The following is a 26,311-nucleotide window of genomic DNA, read 5'->3' on the forward strand; positions in this document are numbered from 1 at the left end:
AAATCCCCCCGTGGGGGGCTTGGTCATATCACAATTATTTGTCCTTCAATTCTCCACCCCAGCAGGTTCTTAGGCTCATGTGCATATGCCTGGTGTGTTTTTCAAAGCCACCAGAGCTGGGACACAGACCCTAGTGAGCTGTGTGAGGTCTGGCTTTTTCTGTGCAGCAGTTAAGTGTTGTGCTGCTGGGTTGACTCTATTGTAAATACTTAAATATTATGAAAATGGGAAATAACCAGATGGTAGCATAGGCAATGTCTCAATTGATGATGGGATAGTCAACTTTAGTCTTGAATCTGGTTTTTTTAGTGTTATCTTGGCCACAAAGTAATATTTTAAAAAATTATCACTGAGTGACAAAAAAAGATCAACTATTCCATTCCTTTTTTTCTTATTATTGAAGATATTTAGGAAGGGTGGAGAGCATGAAATAAAAGTAACCCCACTATTGCCTTGCAAACCCTACTCCAGATAGGTAGATTCAGGTTAGCAAGCCTCAAGAAGGAATGAGAAAAGAGAACTCTGGTACAAATTTGCCCAAGTCCTCAAGAAGAGATTTCACCAGCCAGTAGAATGAGGAGATGGAGAGAAGTGCTAATCAATTGTGCTTATTCATAAGAGTGACAAGTAACTTCTTACATAAAGTAAGACTGCAAGTAAGGCGGACTCGAACATCCCCTAGTGATCACTACAGAAGAGAGAACATTTTCTCACAGTGTCCTGTACCAGAAAAATAGCAACTGGTTTCTACATATTCTCTTATTTCACCTTGAACCTGAAAAGATTTGGACCTCTTCGCATTTGCCTTGAGTCACAAGACTAGTCTGAAGAAGACTAGTCTCAAAGAAGACACCCAAACTATTCTGTTGTGCTGAAGAATGGATTCACTCAGATGTGAAACCAGAGAGCCTTTTTGGCTTTGCTAATGAAAATCCTTTAGAGGAACGCCAACATGAATCTAATTCTTCAGAAAATAGCCATGTAAGATGACCCAAGCATAATACGCCAGTCTATACAATACATTGAAAGCTGCAAAGCACATTTGTGAGTGCCTCTGATTGTGTGCATGTTTGATGCCGAGATTACTCTCATCAGGAAACTGTTGTAACTATGTTGGACCTTCCCATATAACATTTCATGGTGACAAATTGAGCCCTTTTAATAGAGGACAAAACCAGTCAGTGAAAAAAGCATTTGCACATGCCCTAGTTTCAGTTCCCAAGCAAATTCTTGGTTCTCTCTGGTATCTCTTCCAAGAGATGCAGCCATTGCTGAAAACCTAGGCTATTCACCAGCTCAGCTGGAAGAGAGTGCTTTCAAGATGTCTGGTTTGAATCATGTCCTAAAGGCTTCTCTTCCATTTCAGAACAGCTCTGAGCAATTACTCCAAGAATTCCAGATACCTGCATAATTGAAGAACAGAGCTGACTCCTCTCAGTGCCTGTTCAGAGACGGTTCTCTAAAACACATGTGTCTCTTACATGCACAGGCCCCTTGAGCCTCTCTGCAAACAAAGGAAACTGTGAGCTTGGAAGCTTTTAACTGGGTGATAAATAGCCAGCCCACTAAAGAGTATGGTGCATAGGGTTTTATGATTTTGCCAGAGAACCCATGTCTATCAAAGCCATGGATGTCAGAGACAAGGCTATAGACATCTTTTCACTAGATATATAGTATTTCACCTTCTCTCAGAACAAACAAAGATTGCTTCTTTTTTTTGTCATTCTCTCTGGACTCCCTATCCTGGGGTTGCCTAATATAGCCATGTATCACTGAATCAGATGGGATACATTTTAAGAAATACATCATTAACGAATTTTGTCAAGCAATTTTGTGGATACCATAGGGTGTACGTATACAGATCTAGATGGTATAACCTACTATACCTACTATACATTTAAGGTACATGATATACCCTACTATAATTTTATGGCTCTACTGTTGTATTTGTGGTCTGTTCTTGACCAAAACATTATTATGTGACATATGCCTGTTATCCTGGATCTCATGCCTAGATCAAGACCTTCCGGTAGGAACGTCACAAAATGGTTTAATCTTTCACTCACAAATGGGCCATAGCACATGTATTTGACTAGACAACAAATTTTTAAATTTCTTTTTGTCTCTTCTGTACTTGGAATCTGGTCCAGAATGAAACAGAATACATAAGGCAGAAAGAACATTCTACTGTTTAAACGGATACATGACTAAACTGGGGCCTCCTTACTCCATCTAGATGCTGGGCTATAGGGAGGTTTACAATCTTGATCCACAGTGCTTTGAAGACACTTTAAGATGATAAAGGGCATTGCACTACTGTTACCATTATGTAGTGGCTTTAGAAATTACTTTAACAAGTTTTGTCAGGAAAACTGAGGCTGCCAAATGGCATAAATCTTATAAGGGTTTTTCAATAGCTTTTTTCCCCTTAGATATTTTGTCATAGGGTGTATGTGCTCACTGGAGAGAGAGACAGAGAGAGAAAGTGAGAAGTCATCCCCAGGAGGGATGACCACACTGTACTCCCTTCTCCCCCATTCTTCTCTTGCGATTTTGGGCACACGTGCATACACATACATACACACACACGCTTGGCATGATTTTTCAGGCCACAAAGTCAAGGACTTGAACTGCAAAGCTGACCATATGGGATCCAGTACCTTACCCACCATGCCACCTGTTGGCCCTTTTCAAAATCACTCATAAAGTAAAATATTATGTAATCATCAGATTATATTTTTATTTTTTTGGAGAGGGTTTTGCTATAGGGCATGTGTGCTCACCAGAGAGACAGAGAAACAGAAAGTGAGAAGTTCCCCCGCCCTAGGGGGATAGTGATGCCACAATCACTTCTCCTCCATTCTCTTCTTGGGATCTTGGGCATGCGCATGCACACATGCCTTGCATGAGTTTAAGCCACTGGGTCCAGGACTCGAACCGCAGTCAACTACATGGGAGTCCAGCGATATAGCCATTACGCCAACTGCTGGTTCCCAGAACTTTACGTTTTTTTAAAATAGTAGTAGGAATATTCCTTCAAGAATAAACCCCTACAATCAATTTTTCTCTAATGATAAAATATGTAACAGGAATACATTAGCTGCATTAGAAGAAGGAAGAGAGAAAAGGTAGGATAGTAACTGAAAAAAAAAATCCATGAAATTTTGGAAAGGAAAATGAAAATCACCTATAATTATACCACTGGTGATTACACTGTTAACACATTGGTGACTACTATTTTCATCAGAGAGAAAGCACACGAACCCAATCACATCACCACTATGACCACCACCACGACAACCCTGGGATCATTATCCTATTTTAGCATCATGCAACTAATATTTTAAAATAGCTTTGAAATGTTTAAACTTGACATTGTTTTGTGGACTTAACCAGTCATACACCCCTTCTATGAAATGGTTATATGTGTTCTTACGCTGGTTGTCATTTCATACCCTTTCCAAATTACTAGACTGCTGTGAAATCTGAGTTTATAGAGGTCTATAGAGGTACTATCTGTGGAAGAAGTACCCTATAAAATTCAGTAGGTAGCCTGGAGAAAGGAGACCCAGCACATCCTTCACTGTTCATCGGACCTCCATTTCTTTATCTGTAAAGATGAGCAGACCTGATGATCCTAATTGCCACTTCTATTTTAGATCATTGTGATTTAAGAAGTTTCATTTTCTTTTTCTTTTGAGAAAGAAAGAAGCATTACCTACTGGATCTCGATGCCACAATCCATCTCCAGCCTTAGCCAGCCCTGGATCATGGCACATCCATGCCCGATGTACTCAGAGAGGGTCTCCAGACATGAACCTAGAATCTGCCTATCTGAGTCAGCCCCTCAGAGCATTGCGTTATCATTACATTAATATCCTGCACTACTTTGTGATTTTTATTATTCTATTATTTTTATTGGCATTACTGGATATCCACATATACATAATCCAACATCTCTTTGGGCTGCTGTAATTATCTTAGTTCTCCAGGGAAGATTCAGAACTTATTCAAGTGCTGTTGTCACATGGTGGAGACTTTTCATTGCACACAAACGGTGGGTTAGCCTGAGGACTGAGCAGCTAAGGCAGAAGGCATGGAGTAATGAATGCTAGAGTGCAAAGCCTGAAGCTCTGATTCAGGTGATGGCTGCCCATGGGGCTGAAGTGGGATATTAGAAGACATAGGGCCTAAAGCAAGCAGGTCAGAAGACTGAAAATCTACATTGAAAACTTTCATGACTCCAGCCCCTGGGATGTTCACTGAACTGGAACTCTCGGTAATGAACCAGATATCTCTCTCTGCATATCAAGGCAAGCTAAGTTTCTTGACAAACATTTTTTCCTCTGAGACCCTAAAGTTCAGCAATACCCCAATGTATGAGTAGATTTGAGGTTAGAGAAAAGTGGAGTCCTACACAGAGCTGCCCAGCCAGTCCAACTTGAGCTTCAGACACCAGGCCTCTGGTTAAAGACAACCTAAATTGTCTACCTTCCTTCCTTTTCAGCCTCAAACAAGGGAGAAGAAATGGAGTGGCTCAATTACCCTGCTAGAGTCCAAGAGAATAAAGCTGAATGGAGTAAGGAATAATACATGAGAAAGCCTCTTAAATCTCCACACCTCATTGGCATCAGCTCCCACTCCTTTACATGAAAGGAGAATACAGCTGAGGCTTCTATATCAGAAGTGAGCTGCTTAGAAATTGATACCTGCCTCAACTGAACACTGAGTGCTAATGCTCTCTGTCATCTCTAAAGGCTCTAAATAGGCTTCTCTCCAGATGAAAAAGCAGGTCAAATGCTGCCATGAATTCAGATGAATGAGTGTCTTGCAGAAAATTTTATCAAGAGACATCTTCTGTGCCATCTGATGGCTGGCAGCGTTCTGCAATATTTATTAAGTGTTATTACATTGTGGGCACTTCTATGCTTCCATAAGTCTTTCAATGTATGTGAAATTACAGATCACTGAAATTCATCTAATGAGGACACAGTCCTTACATTTCAGTGTTAAATCTCACAAAAGTTATAATCATGAATTTTTCCTTATTAACTTCCTGTCTTTGTATGTAAATTGAAGTATTAAAACAATGAGATACAGATCAAAGTTTTAATTTTAGTCCCTTGCCTCAGATTTAATTTAAAAGTCTTAAATTATGCAGAGAATCGCATCTCTTTATTCTTACAGCTGTTTAAAACAGATTTAATTATCTTCCACAACATGCAGACACTACTTCTGCCTAACAGTTCTCGCAAATGAATGTGCTCCAAATTGGTTTGGTTGAGTTCTTAAGACTGATTGGGCCCTTCTCCATCCATTCTGTGCCTTCAGGTTCTTACACTGGATTTCTCTGGGAAGCTGAGTTATCCGTTGAAAGTCTACAGGACCATTAGGTACTCATTAGGGTCCAGAAGACATTCATCTTGACTGAATCTCCAAACACAAGGATGCCACCTCTCTCTACACTTTTTGGATCTCACTGTGAAACACCTTTGATTAGCTTCCTAAATTCAGCCATAGTTAGAAAATGTTCAGCCTCTTAGACACAACTGTATGGACTCCTCCCCTCCCCTCTTGGTCTTTGGATTAATTGTTCTGTTCTTAAGAAAACAATGATACATAATTTTGTGTGTGTGTGTGTGTGTGTGTGTGTGTGTGTGTGTGTGTTTCTTCTCAGATCTGCCCAAATGAGTGTGGGATGGATGCAAGGCTGCTTCTTTGCCTTATTACTGCTAATAAAGGTTATTTCATGGGGACCAGCAGGTGGCATGGTGGTTAAGGCACTGGACACTCCCACATGGCCGACCACGGGTCGTAGTCCTGGACCTGGTGGCTTGCTTTCTCTCTTTCTCTCACACTCTCTCTCTCTCTCTGATCAAATTTAAATAAATTAAATTAAATAATTATTTTAAAAAAGATTTTGTTAAACATGAGAGAACCCTAAACAGCAGAATGGGGTTGCTGACAATAAAATGTTTCATCAGCCCAATATAGTTAAGTGGTTCTCTGTGTAACACATCAGTCAAGCCAAGCTGTGGGATTTGGGAGTAGTTGTGTTGTATTATTTTTTGTCACCTAGATTTTGAGGGTGACCTCATGTGATATTTGTAGAAAAGGATTTCATTTCCTACATATGCCAAATCTGCAATATTCTTAGATACATATTACAATATTATATATGAAATTAGAAGCTAGTGTCCACGTACTCTGGCCTTTGATTATCTCTGTTAACAAAAAGTGTTCTTCTTTGCTCTGGTTTTAGTAATTTTCTTTCTTTGTTAAAATTAGAAGATTCACGGGTAGAGGATAAAGGAAGAGTTAGATTTCAGATGGAAGACTTTAACATGTTTTGAATGTTATCCAAATTCTACTTCTTTCCCTTTAAGTTTGGGGTTTAGCTCTACCCTCCTGGGAAAACCTATCCAAATCCACGCAGCTGTACTGGGGTCCGCCAGTGCATTAGGCATGTGAAGCAGAGATGCAAGAGCTGCAAGAAGGAGAGACAGGATTTCTACCTTAGTGACATGCATAGTTCATTGGGAGGTCCAAATCATATTACTGAAATACAAATAGTTTTTGTTTTCTATTAGTATAAAGTATTTAGTACTTTCTAGACTTCATGTGGCTAGATTTTTGTTTAAAACTTGATATAGCAGAGGTCCTAGGTAACTCAAAACATGTACTGCTGCAAACCAAAGTACAGCAACTCATGAACAAGAAGTACGCAATATAAAATGTGTACTTAATATTTGTTGAAGAATAAACACACATATCCAACTATTTGGTGGGGGAGTTGAACCCTCAGGCTTCTGACGCCTTAGTTGATATGCATGCTGAAGAGATGGAGGGATGTGTGTATGCACAGACAAAATGAGACCTGCATCCACCCCCACCAACACAGCTCCGTAGATGGAAGAAAGAACTACAGAGAAAATCAACCATGAATAATCACTAGACAGAGGCACAGGGTTTTTTTTTGCCCAGAGGACCAAAAGTATTACACCAATGTGGGCAGGTGAATCTTTTGCCAATTTTGCATTAATCACACTGTGGTATATTATCAAAAGGTCGCATGGAGTTCTGGGCCTCTTTCACATGTGGAGGATTGCTGTTTTGCAGGCACCAGGGTATGACATTAATAGCCTTGCGAGGAATAATGTACCAACTGTGGGGCAGGAGTCAGACATTATTTTCAATGTATATTCAGGAGCAAATTCAAGTGAGAAGTAAATTTTTCAAGATTTGCGATGACAGAGACACCATATTGCTAGTGAGGGCCTGTCAAATATTTTGTTTGTTTTTATTTGGGATTTAATTTTTTCAAAATTGGTACAACTTAATTGGGTGCTGCATTTGGATCCTATGTTTTTGCAATTTTCTTTAGAATGGATATAATAGTGCCAAATAGACATCAGGCACCTAACAAAGGCTTAATTTTACAAAGAGGGGAGATCCTAAAAGAGAATTTAACATCTCTCTTTGTTAAAATACTTTCTAACAAACAGATTCTAAGCCATGAGTATTCTCAGAAGAGCTGGAAAAAATGTCTTGGTAGACCTAATGGTTAGCATCTAAGGGTGTAAGAACAGTCCTTGGTCTAACTAGCTTACAGATGATTTTGTCTTTTTCCTTTAGCTCTATGATTTTGTTACTATCTGCCCCTGGCCAAGGGTTTCTACAGAGGCTTTGAAATGACATTAAGTCCTTTCTCAGAAAGTAATTCTTTCCACCACACAGAAGCGAAAGAAAGGCAACATACCGTATACCCTGGACCCGAATCCTGACTATTACTTGGTCGCATTGTCATCTCAGTTATTTCACCTCACTGTGTCTCAGCTGTGTCATTTATACAATGACATTGATAACATGTACTCAGGAAGGGCTGCTGTTAGATCGAAATGAAACAATTTATGGAAGCCACTTACAAAATGAAAGACTTAGAGCTCAATAAACGTTGAATATCCAAATTGTTATTATATGAAATTTCAATACTCTCCAACTTCTCGGAGACATTCTGCCTCTCTTTAGTCTTCCTTGTTCAGCACATGCAATTTCTATGTCTATGCATATAATCCACATAGTGAGAGAGAAACAGACTTTCTGCAAGGAGGACTCTGAATTTTTAGCACAGAATCCCACAATCTAACATGAAGTCCCAGGGCCTCCTGATATGAAGACTGTCCTCTTGGCTTGGTGCTCTGCACTAAAAGACAAGAGCATCAGAGGGTCAGATCTGACAGCTGAACACAGCAGGTTTCCTCCCTCCTGTTGTGGCTTTGCCCACTCAAGGAGAATGAACTGAATTCTTTTTTCCTTCTTTTGCCCAGAAGGCATGAATTCACACATCTAAGAAGCATATTCCCCAATCTGTTCCTACATCATTCAGCCCAGTTTGAGCTGCCCAATGATCTTAGTTACATTGAAAGCAAAGTTGAAGAGATGAGAGCCCAGCCTGTCTGACACTTTGTGTACAATGGTTGGAGCTGACTATAAGTGAAGCTTCTTGCTTTAGAACTTCTGTATTGTGCTCTTAGAAATGGAATCACAACATGAATTCTGCCCCAGCACAAACATTTTCTGCTTCAGCAGATGATGCTCTTCTGGGTATCATGGCTGGTTTTCTTTTGTCTCCATGAAAAGGCCTTTGCATTTGCCATGCAAATAAATGGGGTAGGAAATTGATCCAGAGAATTAATCTTCTCTTAAAAGTCTAACATTTTAGGGACCAGCAGTTAGTGTAATGGCTATGTCACTGAACTCCCATGTAGTGGACTGCAGTTCGAGAGGCACTGGACACTCCCACATGGCCGACCACGGGTCGTAGTCCTGGACCTGGTGGCTTGCTTTCTCTCTTTCTCTCACACTCTCTCTCTCTCTCTGATCAAATTTAAATAAATTAAATTAAATAATTATTTTAAAAAAGATTTTGTTAAACATGAGAGAACCCTAAACAGCAGAATGGGGTTGCTGACAATAAAATGTTTCATCAGCCCAATATAGTTAAGTGGTTCTCTGTGTAACACATCAGTCAAGCCAAGCTGTGGGATTTGGGAGTAGTTGTGTTGTATTATTTTTTGTCACCTAGATTTTGAGGGTGACCTCATGTGATATTTGTAGAAAAGGATTTCATTTCCTACATATGCCAAATCTGCAATATTCTTAGATACATATTACAATATTATATATGAAATTAGAAGCTAGTGTCCACGTACTCTGGCCTTTGATTATCTCTGTTAACAAAAAGTGTTCTTCTTTGCTCTGGTTTTAGTAATTTTCTTTCTTTGTTAAAATTAGAAGATTCACGGGTAGAGGATAAAGGAAGAGTTAGATTTCAGATGGAAGACTTTAACATGTTTTGAATGTTATCCAAATTCTACTTCTTTCCCTTTAAGTTTGGGGTTTAGCTCTACCCTCCTGGGAAAACCTATCCAAATCCACGCAGCTGTACTGGGGTCCGCCAGTGCATTAGGCATGTGAAGCAGAGATGCAAGAGCTGCAAGAAGGAGAGACAGGATTTCTACCTTAGTGACATGCATAGTTCATTGGGAGGTCCAAATCATATTACTGAAATACAAATAGTTTTTGTTTTCTATTAGTATAAAGTATTTAGTACTTTCTAGACTTCATGTGGCTAGATTTTTGTTTAAAACTTGATATAGCAGAGGTCCTAGGTAACTCAAAACATGTACTGCTGCAAACCAAAGTACAGCAACTCATGAACAAGAAGTACGCAATATAAAATGTGTACTTAATATTTGTTGAAGAATAAACACACATATCCAACTATTTGGTGGGGGAGTTGAACCCTCAGGCTTCTGACGCCTTAGTTGATATGCATGCTGAAGAGATGGAGGGATGTGTGTATGCACAGACAAAATGAGACCTGCATCCACCCCCACCAACACAGCTCCGTAGATGGAAGAAAGAACTACAGAGAAAATCAACCATGAATAATCACTAGACAGAGGCACAGGGTTTTTTTTTGCCCAGAGGACCAAAAGTATTACACCAATGTGGGCAGGTGAATCTTTTGCCAATTTTGCATTAATCACACTGTGGTATATTATCAAAAGGTCGCATGGAGTTCTGGGCCTCTTTCACATGTGGAGGATTGCTGTTTTGCAGGCACCAGGGTATGACATTAATAGCCTTGCGAGGAATAATGTACCAACTGTGGGGCAGGAGTCAGACATTATTTTCAATGTATATTCAGGAGCAAATTCAAGTGAGAAGTAAATTTTTCAAGATTTGCGATGACAGAGACACCATATTGCTAGTGAGGGCCTGTCAAATATTTTGTTTGTTTTTATTTGGGATTTAATTTTTTCAAAATTGGTACAACTTAATTGGGTGCTGCATTTGGATCCTATGTTTTTGCAATTTTCTTTAGAATGGATATAATAGTGCCAAATAGACATCAGGCACCTAACAAAGGCTTAATTTTACAAAGAGGGGAGATCCTAAAAGAGAATTTAACATCTCTCTTTGTTAAAATACTTTCTAACAAACAGATTCTAAGCCATGAGTATTCTCAGAAGAGCTGGAAAAAATGTCTTGGTAGACCTAATGGTTAGCATCTAAGGGTGTAAGAACAGTCCTTGGTCTAACTAGCTTACAGATGATTTTGTCTTTTTCCTTTAGCTCTATGATTTTGTTACTATCTGCCCCTGGCCAAGGGTTTCTACAGAGGCTTTGAAATGACATTAAGTCCTTTCTCAGAAAGTAATTCTTTCCACCACACAGAAGCGAAAGAAAGGCAACATACCGTATACCCTGGACCCGAATCCTGACTATTACTTGGTCGCATTGTCATCTCAGTTATTTCACCTCACTGTGTCTCAGCTGTGTCATTTATACAATGACATTGATAACATGTACTCAGGAAGGGCTGCTGTTAGATCGAAATGAAACAATTTATGGAAGCCACTTACAAAATGAAAGACTTAGAGCTCAATAAACGTTGAATATCCAAATTGTTATTATATGAAATTTCAATACTCTCCAACTTCTCGGAGACATTCTGCCTCTCTTTAGTCTTCCTTGTTCAGCACATGCAATTTCTATGTCTATGCATATAATCCACATAGTGAGAGAGAAACAGACTTTCTGCAAGGAGGACTCTGAATTTTTAGCACAGAATCCCACAATCTAACATGAAGTCCCAGGGCCTCCTGATATGAAGACTGTCCTCTTGGCTTGGTGCTCTGCACTAAAAGACAAGAGCATCAGAGGGTCAGATCTGACAGCTGAACACAGCAGGTTTCCTCCCTCCTGTTGTGGCTTTGCCCACTCAAGGAGAATGAACTGAATTCTTTTTTCCTTCTTTTGCCCAGAAGGCATGAATTCACACATCTAAGAAGCATATTCCCCAATCTGTTCCTACATCATTCAGCCCAGTTTGAGCTGCCCAATGATCTTAGTTACATTGAAAGCAAAGTTGAAGAGATGAGAGCCCAGCCTGTCTGACACTTTGTGTACAATGGTTGGAGCTGACTATAAGTGAAGCTTCTTGCTTTAGAACTTCTGTATTGTGCTCTTAGAAATGGAATCACAACATGAATTCTGCCCCAGCACAAACATTTTCTGCTTCAGCAGATGATGCTCTTCTGGGTATCATGGCTGGTTTTCTTTTGTCTCCATGAAAAGGCCTTTGCATTTGCCATGCAAATAAATGGGGTAGGAAATTGATCCAGAGAATTAATCTTCTCTTAAAAGTCTAACATTTTAGGGACCAGCAGTTAGTGTAATGGCTATGTCACTGAACTCCCATGTAGTGGACTGCAGTTCGAGTCCTAGACCTGGTCACTTAAACTCACACCAGGCATGTGTGCATGCATGCCCAAGATCCACAGAGGAGAATGGAGAAGAGATTGTGGTGTGGCTATCCCCCCTGGGGGGGTATTTCTCACTTTCTGTCTCTGTCTCTTTCTGGCGAGCGCACATGCCCTATAGCAAAAAACCTCTCACAAAAAAAAGTCTAACATTTTTCCTTTTCTCCCAAAAATACTAAATATAAAATATAGTACTTTGTATGAATTTCTAAATTTATTTTTAAGCTTTTAATTGAGCAAAGTATATGAGGAGTCTTTGAACAGTTTATGTGAAAAGTATATCATGAAAAAACTGAATTTCAAAAAGTTTTTGAACCAAAATGAACTTGTAATTTTTTTCCATGAACCTTTTGGAGTCTCATCATACATTAAATATATAAAAATTAGGGACAAGCAGTTGTGGATTCCCACATGGCCAACTGCAGTTCGAGTCCTGGACCCTGTGGCTAGAAACTCCTGGGTGTGTGTGCATGCATGCCCAAGATTCCAGGAGGACAGTGGAGAAGGGACTGCAGCATGGCAATCCCCCACGGGAGATGATTACTAACTTTCCCCCTCTCTGTCTCTGTCTCTCTCCAGTGAGCACATGCTCCCTGGGGCAAAAATCTTTAAAAACATATGTATCAGAAGCAGACGGTGGCACAAGAGTAAGATGCAATACTTTGTGAGGTGATCCCCCATGGGAAGGTTCCTGTGTCAGGTCTGAAAACCTCCCTGAGTATATAGGCATGTGTGTGCCCATGATCCTGAGTTGGCTGAGAGCTGGGGGCTGACTCAGTGTTGGGACCTTATAGGGTGTGCTGTCTGTGTGTGTATATGTGTGTGTCTGTTACTTATAGAAATACTTGAAAATATATATATATGAATAATCATATATACTAGTTTTATAAAGTAGATGCATACATTAACCAGCACCCAGATCTAGTAACTGAAAATTGCTAGTACTCCCAAGATCTCTCCTGTCACTTTTCCTCCAAAGGCAACAATTATTCTCATTTCTATTACCATATGTTAGATTTGTAGGGTTTTTTACAGTTTAATTAAATAGAATTTAAAAATATGCATTTTTTCAATCTTGTTTAGCTCTATGTTGGATATGAGAGTCATCCAAGTTTTGCAGGTGACTTTACTCCTTTTATTACTGTATAATTTCCATTCTGTATAGACACAATAATTTACCCATTCTAATGATGAAAGTTTAGGTTGCTTCTAGTGTAAGCCTCCAATAAATACTTCTATTCATATTTTACATATATGCTAATGCATATATGACACATTTCTGATACATATATGCTTAGAAATGGAAATGCAGGGTCATAGGTTGCATACAGATTTGGCTCTAGCAGTTAAACTCTGAGGGAGCCATACCAATGTATACTCCAAATAGCATTGCATAAATGATGGCTCTCCACATCCTCAACATTTGATAATGTGTCTTTATAATACAAATCTTCTGATAGTATTCAATTATATCGTATTGTAGTTCTAAGATGTATTCCCTTGACGAATAATAGTATGGAAGCTTTTTTCATATTTGAAATTTCTCTAAGACATCTGTGGGGACCAGCAGGTGGTGTAGTTGTTAAGGTACTGGACTTTCACATGGCCGGCCAGCTATGATCTGAGTCCCAGATCCGAAGACTTGAAAATCATGCTGGGTGAGTGTGGGTGCACGTCCAAAGTCCTGAGAGAAGTATGGAGAAGGGATTGTGGCATGGCCAGCTCCCTGGAGGACGATTTCTGTCTCTCTGGAGTGTGCCTGTGCCTTATAGAAAAAAATCTGGCAAAAAAGACCTCTGTGCATTTTTTGTTGAACTGCCAGTGTTTTTCTTATTAATCTGTAGGATTTATACTTTTCTAGTTATGAGTCCTTTATTGACATATTGCAAGTACCTTTTTACACTCTAGGGTTTCATTTTTTATTTTCTAAATAGTCTTGTTTAAGTTTTATTTAAATAATTATTTAATTTTATTCATTAATTTATTTTTAATTTGACAGAGAGAGACAGAGAGAGGAAGTGAGAAAGCAAGCCACCAGGCCTGGGACTTGAACCATGATCAGCCACGTGGTAGTGTCAAGTGCCTGAACCACCACACCACCTGCTGGTCCCCCTTAAGGTTATTATAGGTTGTGTGCACTCTCCAGAGAGATAGGGAGAGGAAAAGTGAAAAATCACCTCCCCCTACCCCAGGGAATGGCCATTCTGCAATCCCTTCACCTCCATTCTCCTCCTAGGATTTTGGGCACATAAGCACATGTACCTGGTGTGATTCTCAAGCCACCAGGTCCAGGACTTAAACTATAGTAGTCCATGTGGGAGTCTGGTCACCATGTCATCTGCCAGACTCCAAAATGGTGTCTTTAAAACATTTTTTTTGTATAGGGTGTCTGTGCTCCCTGGAAAGACAAAAGGAAAATAAGGAATAACCCTCACGGGACATGGTCACATTACAGTCCTTTCTCATTTCTCCCTTTGGAATTGTGGGCATGCATACACATGTACCTGCCATGTATTTCAATTTGTCAGGTCTGGGACTTGAACTGTACAGGCAGCTATGTGGGATCCAGCAGCTTTAACCACCATGCCACTGGTTATATTGAAAAACAATTTTTTATTTTAAATGTATTTTACATTCATTCAGCATACATCATAGCATACAAAATGAGATTTCCCATCCAGACTACACTTTTATTGGTTTAATCAAGGATATTACCATACATGTTATCTTCAACAAATGATTTTCCATTTCTTGTTTGTGTGTGTATACATATACATATATATGTATACACACACACTTTTTTTTAAACAGTGTGTAATTTTTCTAGCCTTTAGGTTCAGAACGCAAATTGTGTTTAACCATGTGGTTTCCAGCACCATAACCTTTACGCTACCTGCTAGATTTTGAAATTCTTAATTTTAATGCAGTCTAATTACCTCACATTTTTCTTGTATTTAGGGGATCTGTTTTTTTTTTTTTTTTTTTTTAATTCTAGGGCTAACACAAAGATACTCTTCTGTGTTTTATTTTAGAAAATTTAGCTGTACCTCTCAAAATTAGATTGACAATCAAGTCAGAATCATTTTCAATAGGATCAACATTTATGTACTCTGGGACCAGCAGTTAACGTAATGGCTATGTCGCTGAACTCCCACATAGTCGACCACGGTTTGAATCCTGGACCCGGTGGCTTAAACTCATGCTGGGCGCATGTGCATGCTGCCCAAGATTCCGAGAGGAAAATGAAGGAGAAGGGATTATGGCATTGCCATCTCCCCTGGGGCATGATGTTTCGCTTTCTGTCTTTGTCTTTCTGGCAAGTGCACGTGCCCTGTAGCAAAAACCTCTCAAAAAAAAAAAAAAAAAAAAAGATTTGTGTACTCTCATATAAACATATGATTTGACTTGCTATTTGTTTAGAGTATTTGCAAGTCCAAATGAAGTCTTTCTCCAAATCAAGAGAAAATAAGATGTGTTTGAAATGAATAATTATTTTAGGTTAGAAAATTAGACCAATAGGAGAGTCTAGAAGTTGAACCACACATGTATAGTCAATTGATGTATGACAAAGGTTCATACCAATTCAACATAGTTTTACAGTGACAGTGGGTATGCACATGGAAAATATATATAAACCTTGGCACCTACTGAAACTTCTTTATTCAAGATGGAGCATAGACATTTATGTGGAAGCTAAAGAGAAAACTTGTAGTGTGATATCCTCACAACTTAAACCAGACTTTTCACAAAAGACCATCAGAAATTTGCTTAATGTAATTGTTGATATTTGAATTTATGTCTACTATTTTATCATTTGTTTTAATTTGTCTCCACTGCATTATGTTCCTTTTTCTTGCCTTATTATGGATTAATGAAACACTTCTAAAATTATTCCAATTATGTGGGCCAACTCACTGGCCCAACAGTAAGGCACTGCTCAAATGAGGCTGGGTCCTGATAGAAAAGCACATGTCCATTTGGTTCTCTGGTTGACCCGTACAAGCTGGGCAAGTGCACTTGTGATTCTTGCTGTCTGGGAATGCTTGGGGAAGGATCGTGGCATGAGGCCCTGCCAAATGCGCTTGTCTTTCTCTCTCTCTCTCTCCTTCTTTCCATCCTCTGTATGATTCTCAGTCTCATGAAATAAAGTTAAAAATTAACTCCAATTCTGTCAATAGCTTGACTGCTAAACATTCTCTTGCTATTCTTTTGTTGCTTCAAATAAAATATGTATTCTATGTTCATTTAATATAAATTAATATTCTTATCTTTTCATAAACATTTACTTCATGGACCTTAAACTCAACTTCGTTTATTAATAATTCCCTTTGGGCCAGAAGGTGGCACAGTGGTTAAGGTGCTGGACTCCACAGGGTCAACCGCGATTTGAGTCCCAGCCCTAATGGCTTCAAACTCATGCTGGGCAAGTGTACATGTGTGTGCAAGGTCTGGAGAGAAGGGATTGCAGTGTGGCCGTGCAAGTGACTTCTCATTTTGTCTTTGTCTCTCCAGTGAACGCATGAGCCCTATAGCAAAAATCTCAAAACCCAAAAAAAATCCACCATATTTTGTGTTATTACTCTTACGTGTTTTAATTCCACAGACATTTTAAATTTCAAAGTCCATTGTACATTTCTATGGTTATTCATTTCAGTTTATCCACATATATACTCTTTCTTTACTCCTTTCATTACTTTTTTGTGCAAAAATTTGTCTGTGATCAGTTTCTTTATGCCTGAAACATTCTCTTTACTATTTCACTTTATAAAAATCAGTTTTTATAACTCATATTTTGTATTTTTAAAGAAAAAAATCTATTTTATCAATCTATTTTATCTTCAGAGTTATAGTTTCTGTAGCACTTTAAACATGGCAGTCCATTTCTTCTTTTAAAATTTTCTTTTTGCTTGGGGAACCAGCAGTTAGCGTAATGGCTATGTCGCTGGATTCCCACGTAGTCGACCGCGGTTCGTGTCCCGGACCCGGTGGCTTAAAACTCACGCCGGGCGCGTGTGCGTGCGTGCCCAAGATCCCGAGAGGAGAATGGAGGAGAAGGGATTGCGGCGTGACCATCCCCCCTGGGGGGTGATTTCTCGCTTTCTGTCTCTATGTCTCTCTCTGTCTGGCGAGCGCACGCGCCCTACAGTGAAAATCTCTCAAAAAAAAAAAAAAAAAAATTTTCTTTTTGCTTTTAGACTTTAGCAGCTTGAATATGATACCAAAGTATGGTTTTCCTTTGTATGTATCCTTCTTGGGGTTCACGGATTCTCTTGACCTATATGTTGATATGTGGATCTCTTATTGGTTTGAGAATTCTCAGCCATTCTCTCTTCCAAGATGACTCTGGGACCTTATTTCTCTCCTCCTGTTCTAGAACTTAAAACAATTAGCACTTCTCATTATTTTCACTTGTCTCTTTTTGCTCTTTTCCCTATTTTCTATCCTTTTTCTTTTATGCTAGATTGTATATATCCTGCAGTCCTTGTTATTCAACTGATCCTCTTTTCATATAGGTTCGAGATGATATAAACCTAAGTTATTAATATCACATATGTCAATATTTTGACAACTTCTATTTGATATTTCTTAGTGATTACAGCTCTGGGATTACATTTTCCCTCTTGCTCATTTTCATAAACATTATGAAATGACGATTTTAGTCATTCTTAGACATTTTTTAGGTATTAATTTTTTTAATTTGCCAGAGGGCATGTGTGCTCACCAGAGAGAGACAGGAAATGAGAAAGCACCCTTCCCATCATCAGGGATGGTCATACCACAACTTCCCTGTCTCTCCCTCCTTTTAAGATTTTGGGCACACATGCACAGGTGCCCAGTGTGTTTTTATAAGCCACTGGGCCCGATACTCAAACCACGTGGTTAGCCATGTGGGATCCAGCTGCCGTAACCACCTCACTACCTGCTGGTCCTTACTACTGTTTTTGTGTTACTTTTTTCTTTGTGGTCCTGTGTCTTTATATACTTGAAATTTCAATTTTTATTAATAGAGGACACCTGTGCATGAGGAAGAGGAAGAGAGAGAACATTTAATAGAATCTTGTTACACCACAATTGTCTCCTCCTAGCTCTCCAGTTTGTAAGTATCTTGGGTGTACAGGTGTACACATGCCCACCATGTTTCAGGTCACGCAGACTCGGATCCAAGCTGTGATTGGCCTGTGGTTTCCAGTACTGTGCCTGAGTACACTACTGATTGTGCCATGAAGGCTGAACCTGGAAACTTTTTAAAGCCCAACATTTTATATGCAAAAAATATTTGCAAAATCTGTCTTACATTATTTTCCTTCACAGAGGGTTTTAGTTTCTAACAGACGTTTTAGAGTTGGAGAAAAATCACCCTAACCTATTTGGAGAATTCAATTTTTTTCAGATTGGATTTCAGGAGATAGAAGGCCTAGTCTAATTCAGGTTTGTCTTTAGTTTTGGGACAGAACCTTCCATGACTCCCCAAAAGCAAGTCTAAGATCGTTCTTAGCCTTTTTTTTTTTTTTTTTTAATAGAGTTGTCACTATAGGGCACGTGCACTCACCAGACAGAGAGACAGAGACAGAAAGCGAGAAATCACCCCCCCCGGGGGGATGGTCACGCCACAATCCCTTCTCCTCCATTCTCCTCTCGGGATCTTGGGCATGCATGCACACCTGTCCGGCGTGAGTTTTAAGCCACAGGGTCCAGGACGCGAACCGCGGTCGACTACGTGGGAGTCCAGCGACATAGCCATTACGCTAACTGCTGGTTCCCAGCCTTTCAAATTCCTTAATCTTTCAAATAAATTATCTTAACCTTAGCCTTCTAATTACTCCCCTAGCCTTCTAATAACTCATTATTTTCTTTTTAATTTTTTAGGTTTTGCTATAGGGCGCGTGTGCTCGCCAGAAAGAGACAAAGATAGAAAGCGAAAAATCACCTCCCGGGGGTATGGCCCCCCCACAATCCCTTCTCCTCCATTCTCCTCTCGGGATCTTGGACACGCACACACACGTGCCTAGCGTGAGTTTAAGTCACCGGGTCCAGGACTCGAACCATGGTCGACTACATGGGAGTCCAGTGACAGCCATTATGCTAACTGCTTGCTGGTCCCCAATTTTTAAATTTCTTAACTTTCTAAGTCTTAGCTTCTAAATCTTCTAACTTGTAACTTCTAAGTGTTCAGGGCCTTCCTCCTTCATGGGCCCTGAACCTAAATTTTTATCTTCCCCAAATACATTTCTAGAAACTTTGCTTAGCTTATCATTCTCTTAGTGTTTTTTAGTTTTTGCTATCGGGTAAGAGAGTGACAGTGAGAAGGAAAGTGAGAAATCACCTGGGGGGGGAAGGGGACTAGGATCCCTGTCCCTGCCTGAGGGTGAAGAGATAGGATACCTGGAGGGGAAGGGCTGTGGATTGAGAAAGGACAGAAAAGCCAGGTCAGGCAGACAGGGCGTCTCTGCTGGAGAACTCCAAAGCCACAAGCTGTTCTGTGCTGATTCTTTTACAGGGAGAAGAAAAAAAAAGCCCCGTGCTTCAGCTGTGGAACACCTCGTGGTTCTAAACAAGCCTCACCTGGCCTTCTCTGGCTGATGCTCAAGTATCTTCTACCAGTAAAGCCCAGCAGAAGACAGTAGATTAGGTCTTTGCTTAGAGCTTTCCCATGCCCTGCAGGGAGAGCAGGAGACTATCCACTTTAAGGCTCTCCCTGCACATCCATCCCTTTTGTTTTTCTGATTTGAGCACACAGACGTTTTGCCTTTAAAGAGCACTATTTTCTTGGAGAGCTTTCCATTTTTTTTACATATGACCTTTTGAATTTGCAGAACTTTTCACTTTAAACTGGGGGCTTTTATTTTTTAACTGTTTTTGTTAATTTTGCTACTCCTAGTTTTATCACTCTGCCAACTCCTGTTTTTCTTGGAAAATTTTCCCTGTTTCACTCCCAACTTCAAATTGACTCCTTCAATTGTTACTTTTTTAGCTTTTAAATTTCTTCCTTGGTTTCCAGTAAGTTTCTTAGCCTTTAAATACATTTCTTAGCTTTCCAAATTTCTTCTTAGCCTTCTAGATTTCTTAGCCTTTTAAATTTCTTAATCTTTCAATAAAGTGTCTTAACCTTAGCCTTCTAATTACTCCCTTAGCCTTCTAATAACTTATTTTTCTAACTTCTAAATTTCTTAACTTTCTAAATCTTTGCTTCTAAATCTCCTAACCCGTAACTTCTAAGTGTCTTAGCTTTCTAAATTTCTTCTAAATTTCTTACCTCTTAACTTCTAAGTTTCTTGGCTTCTAAATCTCTTACCTCTTAACTTCTAAGTTTAACTTTCCTATTTTTAACATACTTGACAATATTCAAATATACATGTATCTGTCTCAAAGAGGTTCCCCTGTTTTACGCCCAACTGACTGTACACCCACTCCTTACTCTCCTTATTCTCTCAATATTTTTCTTTTACTTTCTTATTGCCAGCCTCCGGAGTGTCCACTCACATTATCTTCTATACTCAGGTCCCTGTTCAGCACCACGTACCCTTGCCCCAAGGCGAAGAGATAGGGTACCGCAAGGCGAAGGGTTATGGCTTGAGAAAGAGCAGACAGGTAAAAGCTGAAATCATGTGACCCGATTTCTCAGAGTCTCTAGCCGTTCTGTGCTCGTTCTTTTATAGAGGAGGCAAAGCCAGCTGCTTCAAGCTAGGGAGTACCTCGTGGTTCTAAACAAGCCTCTCCTGGTCTTCTCTGGCTAATGCTCAGGTTTCCGCTAACTGTAAAGCCCAGCTGTAGATTATGTCTTTGATTAGAGCTTTCGCATGCCCTGCAGGGATAGCACAAAGACTTGATCCACTTTTAGGCTCTCCTTGTAGATGGCCACATTGGAATCACTTCTCCATGTGCCTCTTGAGATTTGGGGTACATATGCACATGCGCCTGGTGGGATTCTCAAGTTGCAGGGCCCAGGACTTGGAGCATGGAGTCAGCCATGTGGGATGCAGCGCCTTAACCTCCATGCCATCTTGTGACCCAGTGACTTTCTAACTGCTTTTTAGTATATGTGCTGCCGAAGCGAGCACGTCTAACTGCTTTTAACACTTAGGTATTGTGAAATATTTCAGAGAGATAAAAAGGCATAAGATTTCATGCTACTTTATGTTTCTTTTCTCTGGGTTTGACCTCATCAGTCTCAGCTGCCTTGGAACACCTGGAGTCTAGTTTTTATATTCCAAGCCTTGTGAGTCCACCATGAACCGTCCAGCCAACCTTTTCTGCCTGGCCTTCCACTGGGAATCTGAAATCTGAACCTCCTCTATAGTCGAGCATATGAACTGGCAAAGTCCTTGAGGGGAAATACAAATTGGACTCATCTCAATAAAGTTCCCGTTTCTCAAGAAATAGGTTTAGCTTCTCAGTCCTCTTAATAATTCTCTCATGATGGGACCAGCAGTTAGCGTAATGGCTATGTCACTGGACTCCCCCGTCGTCGACCGTGGTTCGAGTCCCGGACCCGGTGGCTTAAACTCACGCCGGGCGTGTGCGCATATGTGCCCAAGATCCTGAGAGGAGAATGGAGGAGAAGGGATGGTGGCGTGGCCATCCCCCCTGGGGGGGTGATTTCCTGCTTTCTGTCTCTCTGTCTCTCTCTGTTTGTCTGGCGAGCGCACACGCCCTATAGCAAAAATCTCTCCAAAAAAAAAAAAAAAACTCTCATGCTTATTCTCTTCCTCCTCCTTTTTTCTCCTATCTCCTCCCCCCAATTCTTCTTACTCTAAATATCTACATATATATATTTGGTTTGCTGTAAGCTAATCTGTCATAGCCTCAGGCAGATGTCTCCAAAGAGTTTATTTATCTGAAATAAGAACAACTCCATTTTGCTTCAATTGGCTTGTGTTAATATCTTTCTAGTTCCATATGAAGAATTTTTGGGAACCTTAGTATTTAGAAGATGGGGAGTGGTCCAGCTGCCATGGCACAGGCAATAACACATCATTCTGCAATGCTGGAGTCACATGGCAGATAAGGGTTTGAACGCCAGGGTGACCTGAAACACACATATGTACCCTTGATCCTGCTGGCTAGAAAGCTGGGGATAGATGGCAATGTAATGAGACCCTGTAGTGGGTCTCTTTTTCTCTTTCTTCTGCACATGCATGCACTTTTGCATACTCTTTTATGAAACAAACAAAATAACAATATTGATAAGAAATAAATGAAATATTGCATATCATTGAAAGATACTTACTAGAGAGATCATTAGGAAAGGGATATGTGGTTACAACAATAGTACTTGAAGAGTGATCCTTAGCCTGGAAACAACAGCATCTTCTGAGCAGGGTTTCAAATCAATTGTTGCACGGTTATTTTTGCTACATGAACTGAAACACTAACACTTTCGATAAAACATGACAAAGGAATTCGAATTTCTCTATCTTTTCTCCTTCAAGTTACACTCCAGAGCCTCTGACTACCCTAAGGGCTAGCGTTGACCTTATTTTTGTTTTCTCCTTGAAGCATAATACATGACCTGTGACCTTGTTGGAAATGCATATTTTTGGGCCCCACTCCAGTCTAGTAAATCTGAATCTGCTGTGCTTTAGCCAAGTAAAGTGTTTTCATCTACTCTCTAGGTGATTTTTATGCATGTGAAAGACTAAGAGCCTTGGGGCTCTCAGAAGAGAAACTAGAAGTAAATGTCATATCTCTTAATTTGTATCATCACTAACTTTTAAAATATTTTATATTCACAAAGTCTAGCATAGTGCTGGTCATATTCCATGTATCTAAAAAAAGTGGCCAAAGGTAGGACTGCTTGGATAATTGAGATATTTTACAGCGCTCACCCTTTAGGGGCTGTCTTCTTTGTGAACAAGCTGGAAAAAAAATACCTGTGTACATTCTATAATGCACAAAATAAATTTCATCTTAACATCCCAATAGTTAAACATTTCAGACAATTCTAGAAAGATTGATGCTCATGATGATATTTCTGCAGTGCTACAAAGATAAAAACTCTCAACTGCCCAAGAAATTACGTGTAGTTATGCTGAGGCTGGTCTTGGTGCTATGTCTATAATGAGAATGTTCCCTTTGGCAAAGAAAGCTCAAGACTTCAGGCTGAGAGAGGATGAAAACTTGGGCATCTTTTAGGTTGGGTGAATGAGTGTGTATGCCAAATTATTCTATGAAAGACATTGATGTACACTGAGAAAATATTTTTGCTCAAAGCACCAATAAGGAAAGGTTGAATTCAAACAGAAACCCTAAGAAGTAAGAGATGAGGTGCGACTGAAAAATAACTTGAAGTGAAATGAAAGAAAGAAAATATATGTGTCAGGAAGGGTGAAATAATAACATCATCAACAACAACAACAAAACAAAACAAAACCAAATATAGAATAAAAGTTAAAAATACAAAATTGAGAAAGGGAAGGTATGTAAGCAAACAACAACAAAATGCACGATTTATAAGGCAAAACCACTGACCCTAGAAAGTAGAGGGGAGACAGTCATCAGTCCTACCTCTTCCAGTTGTACCATGAGAGTCACATTGTGCCCTTGTTCCGCTGTCAACTTTCCATCAGCAGTGACGATCCGGAGACCCCGAGGAGCCTTCCCTGGACACTTCTGGGGTTTGGCAGTATACTGTTCTCTTACTCCATCTGTGCAGTTGTTGGAAACCACCTTCCTATACCTACATGAAGAAATGCTCAAGTTGTAAAAGAGAACAGTACAATGAGGATCATCCCAAGGTTAAGCTGTATCTACTGCCTAGCTCTAGGACCATCGATAATCACATAATAACTTTTCAAGTTTTCATGAGGATTAGGGTTAAGTCACTTAAAGCACCCAACAAAGAGACAAATATCATAGTAGCCCACATTGTATCTATTATTGTGATTTTGTGTGTGTGTGTGTGGGGGGAGATTTTTGCTATTGGGAACGTGTGCTTCCTGGAGAAAGAGAAAGAAAGTGAGAAATCACCCCCTAGGGGAATGGCCATGTCACAATCCCTTCTCCACTGTTCTCCTCTCAGGATTTTGGGCATGCACACACATGAGTTTCAAGCCACCGGGTCCAGAACTCAAACTACAGTCAACCATGTAGGAGTCCAGCACCTTAATCACTACACCACCTGCTGGCCCCTATTATTGTGATTTTAATATATCTCTTTTACTCATCAAATCAATTGATGAATGATTTATTTATTTTGGAGCTGTTGGCACAGGAGTAGAAAGCATTGTCCCTACTTTCATCAAATTCATAATCTAGTTGAGGAGACATAAACAGATACTTTAGAAGATAATTCAAAGACTATATAATTAAGGACTTGAATGACTAGATAAATTGCAAGACAATTTGCAGTTCCAAAAAAGAATTAGGTTATTATGGATATATAACTCAACATTAGACCTCATAGAGGATGCTCCAGTAATGGCATATTGCAGAGAAAGTTGGCTTAATTTTATTGTGTCTATTCAGTATTTCAGGGGAGGATATACTGATGAAACTATAGTATCCTTATTTAGGGAAGCTTCAGATTTTGTAAACTGAGTAAATCCTACACTTTTGCTTATTTTTGTTTGTTTTAGCTTTACTAGAAAACAAATGAATTATCTGCCAATGAATCCTATACCATGTACCAACTTGATAGTAAATTAGGATTCGTGACTTTAGGATGGCCAAACTTTTGAAGACTCTTGAAGTTCAATGTTACCTATTCATCATTTTTGTCACTGTAGCACTTACAGCAACTACTTTATGTGTTTATATATTTGACTTTCCAAGTCTTCTTGTCTAGAGTTAGTGGCAGTGGCAGCAACAAAGCCTTCTTTTTACTCTTCTAGACCAGAGGTAGGCAAATGCTTTACATAAAGGGCCAGACAGTAAATGTTTTAGTTTTGTGGGTCATGAGGTCTTGGTCAAAAACTACTCTGCCATTGTTCCATGAAAGAGGGCATGAACAACTCATATGATAATGGAAACAACTAGATTCCAATAAAACTTCATGCAACTGGCAGTGGGTCAGATTGGCCTAGAGACATAGTGTTCTAGTACACTAGCCAATGCCTTTTCTTCTGCTCTCAAGTCTCAGGATTAACTACTGAGAAGCATGATTGTGAAAGTCAAGTAAGACACTGTTCAGAAAAGTGCTTTGAACTCCATAAATCACTACAAGTTCCATTATGAATACTTAACTCACAACATAGAGTAGGTGCAAGGATTAAATATAGTAATGTGGGACCAGCAGGTAGCATAGTGGTTAAGGCACTGAACTCACACATGGCTGACTGCAGAACTGGGTGGGTTGAAACTCACATCAGGCACATGTACATGCGTGGCCAAAATCCCGAGAGGTGAATGGAAAAGAAGGGATTGCAGCATGGCCATCCCCCCCGAGGGGTGATTTCTTGCTTACTACTATCTTTCTGTCTCTTTCTCTATCTCTCTGGTGATCACGCATGCCCTATAGCAAAAATCTCTCAAAAAAAGCATCTCTCTATATATTAATGTACACAGAGTACTTAAAACTGCCAGAACACTTAACATGTGCTCATGAAATGTTGCCAGTTATTTTTACTTAATATTTATATTATTTCTCCTCCCTATTTACAACCTTCATGGCTTCCTAGAGCCCTTAGGATAAGTTGCAAATCCTGTAATCCTGTGTTTAAAGCCCTCCACAAGCTAACTTCAGTTTACTCTTCTGGACTCTTTCTTCTCAACAAGCTCATTCTGCTCTAGCCAAATTTCTCCTGTTAATCCGGAGTGCTTCTTTTCTTTGGCTCTTTCTGCTTCTGTATCCTCCTGCATGCTCTATCAGCTGCATAAAACTTACCAATCTTTAAGTTACAGCTCACCTCTTATCTTCTCTAATTTCCCAGACTTTGGTGGTAAAATAGTAAAAAGTGTAGTGTTACAATGTTCTAATTATTGCACTAAGTTCTTCACATGAATTATCTCATTAATTTAAAAAATATCCCTAATAGGAAGATAGTCTTTTTTATTTTTTTTTCTGGTATAGGTTTTTGCCTTAGTGCACATGTGCAGGCAGCGGGGTGGGGGGAGAGAGAGAGAGAGAGAGAAAGAAAAAGGGCAATGAGAAAGAAGTGAGAAATCACCACCTGGGGGGATGGCCACACCACAATCCCTTCTTCTCCACTCTCTCCCAGGGACCTTGGGTGCGCATAAGCCCAGCATGCATTTCAATTCACCAGGTCCAGGACTCAAACTGCAGTTGGGCATGTGTAGATCAACAATTTAACTGCTACACCTCTGTTAGCCCCAGGAAGATAGGCTTATTATTCCCAATTTAAAGATGAAGAAATAAAAATCATAGGTGTTAACTAGTTTTCTCAAGATCACATAGCCAGGATTCTAGACAAACACCATCTCCTTAAACTGTTCTGCCTCTTTAAATGAAATTAAATTATCCTGCCACAAAACTCTTAAAAGAATCTTTATGATATACTTGATAGGAATCTCTTTTACTTTGT

General features: G+C 39.6%; 1 protein-coding gene across 1 annotated transcript in view; it reads right to left on the minus strand.

Annotated features, from left to right (window-relative positions):
- The window catches only part of SORCS1 (sortilin related VPS10 domain containing receptor 1), a 652,766-nt gene that overhangs the window by 66,914 nt on the left and 559,541 nt on the right, over window positions 1-26,311 (minus strand). The window contains 1 exon segment of the mRNA XM_006166423.2: window positions 23,337-23,508. Coding sequence (XP_006166485.1) covers window positions 23,337-23,508 — 172 coding nt within the window.

The sequence above is a fragment of the Tupaia chinensis genome, unplaced genomic scaffold (genome assembly GCF_000334495.1).
Source record: "Tupaia chinensis unplaced genomic scaffold, TupChi_1.0 Scaffold144255_1, whole genome shotgun sequence".
Classification (NCBI taxonomy): Eukaryota; Metazoa; Chordata; class Mammalia; order Scandentia; family Tupaiidae; genus Tupaia; species Tupaia belangeri.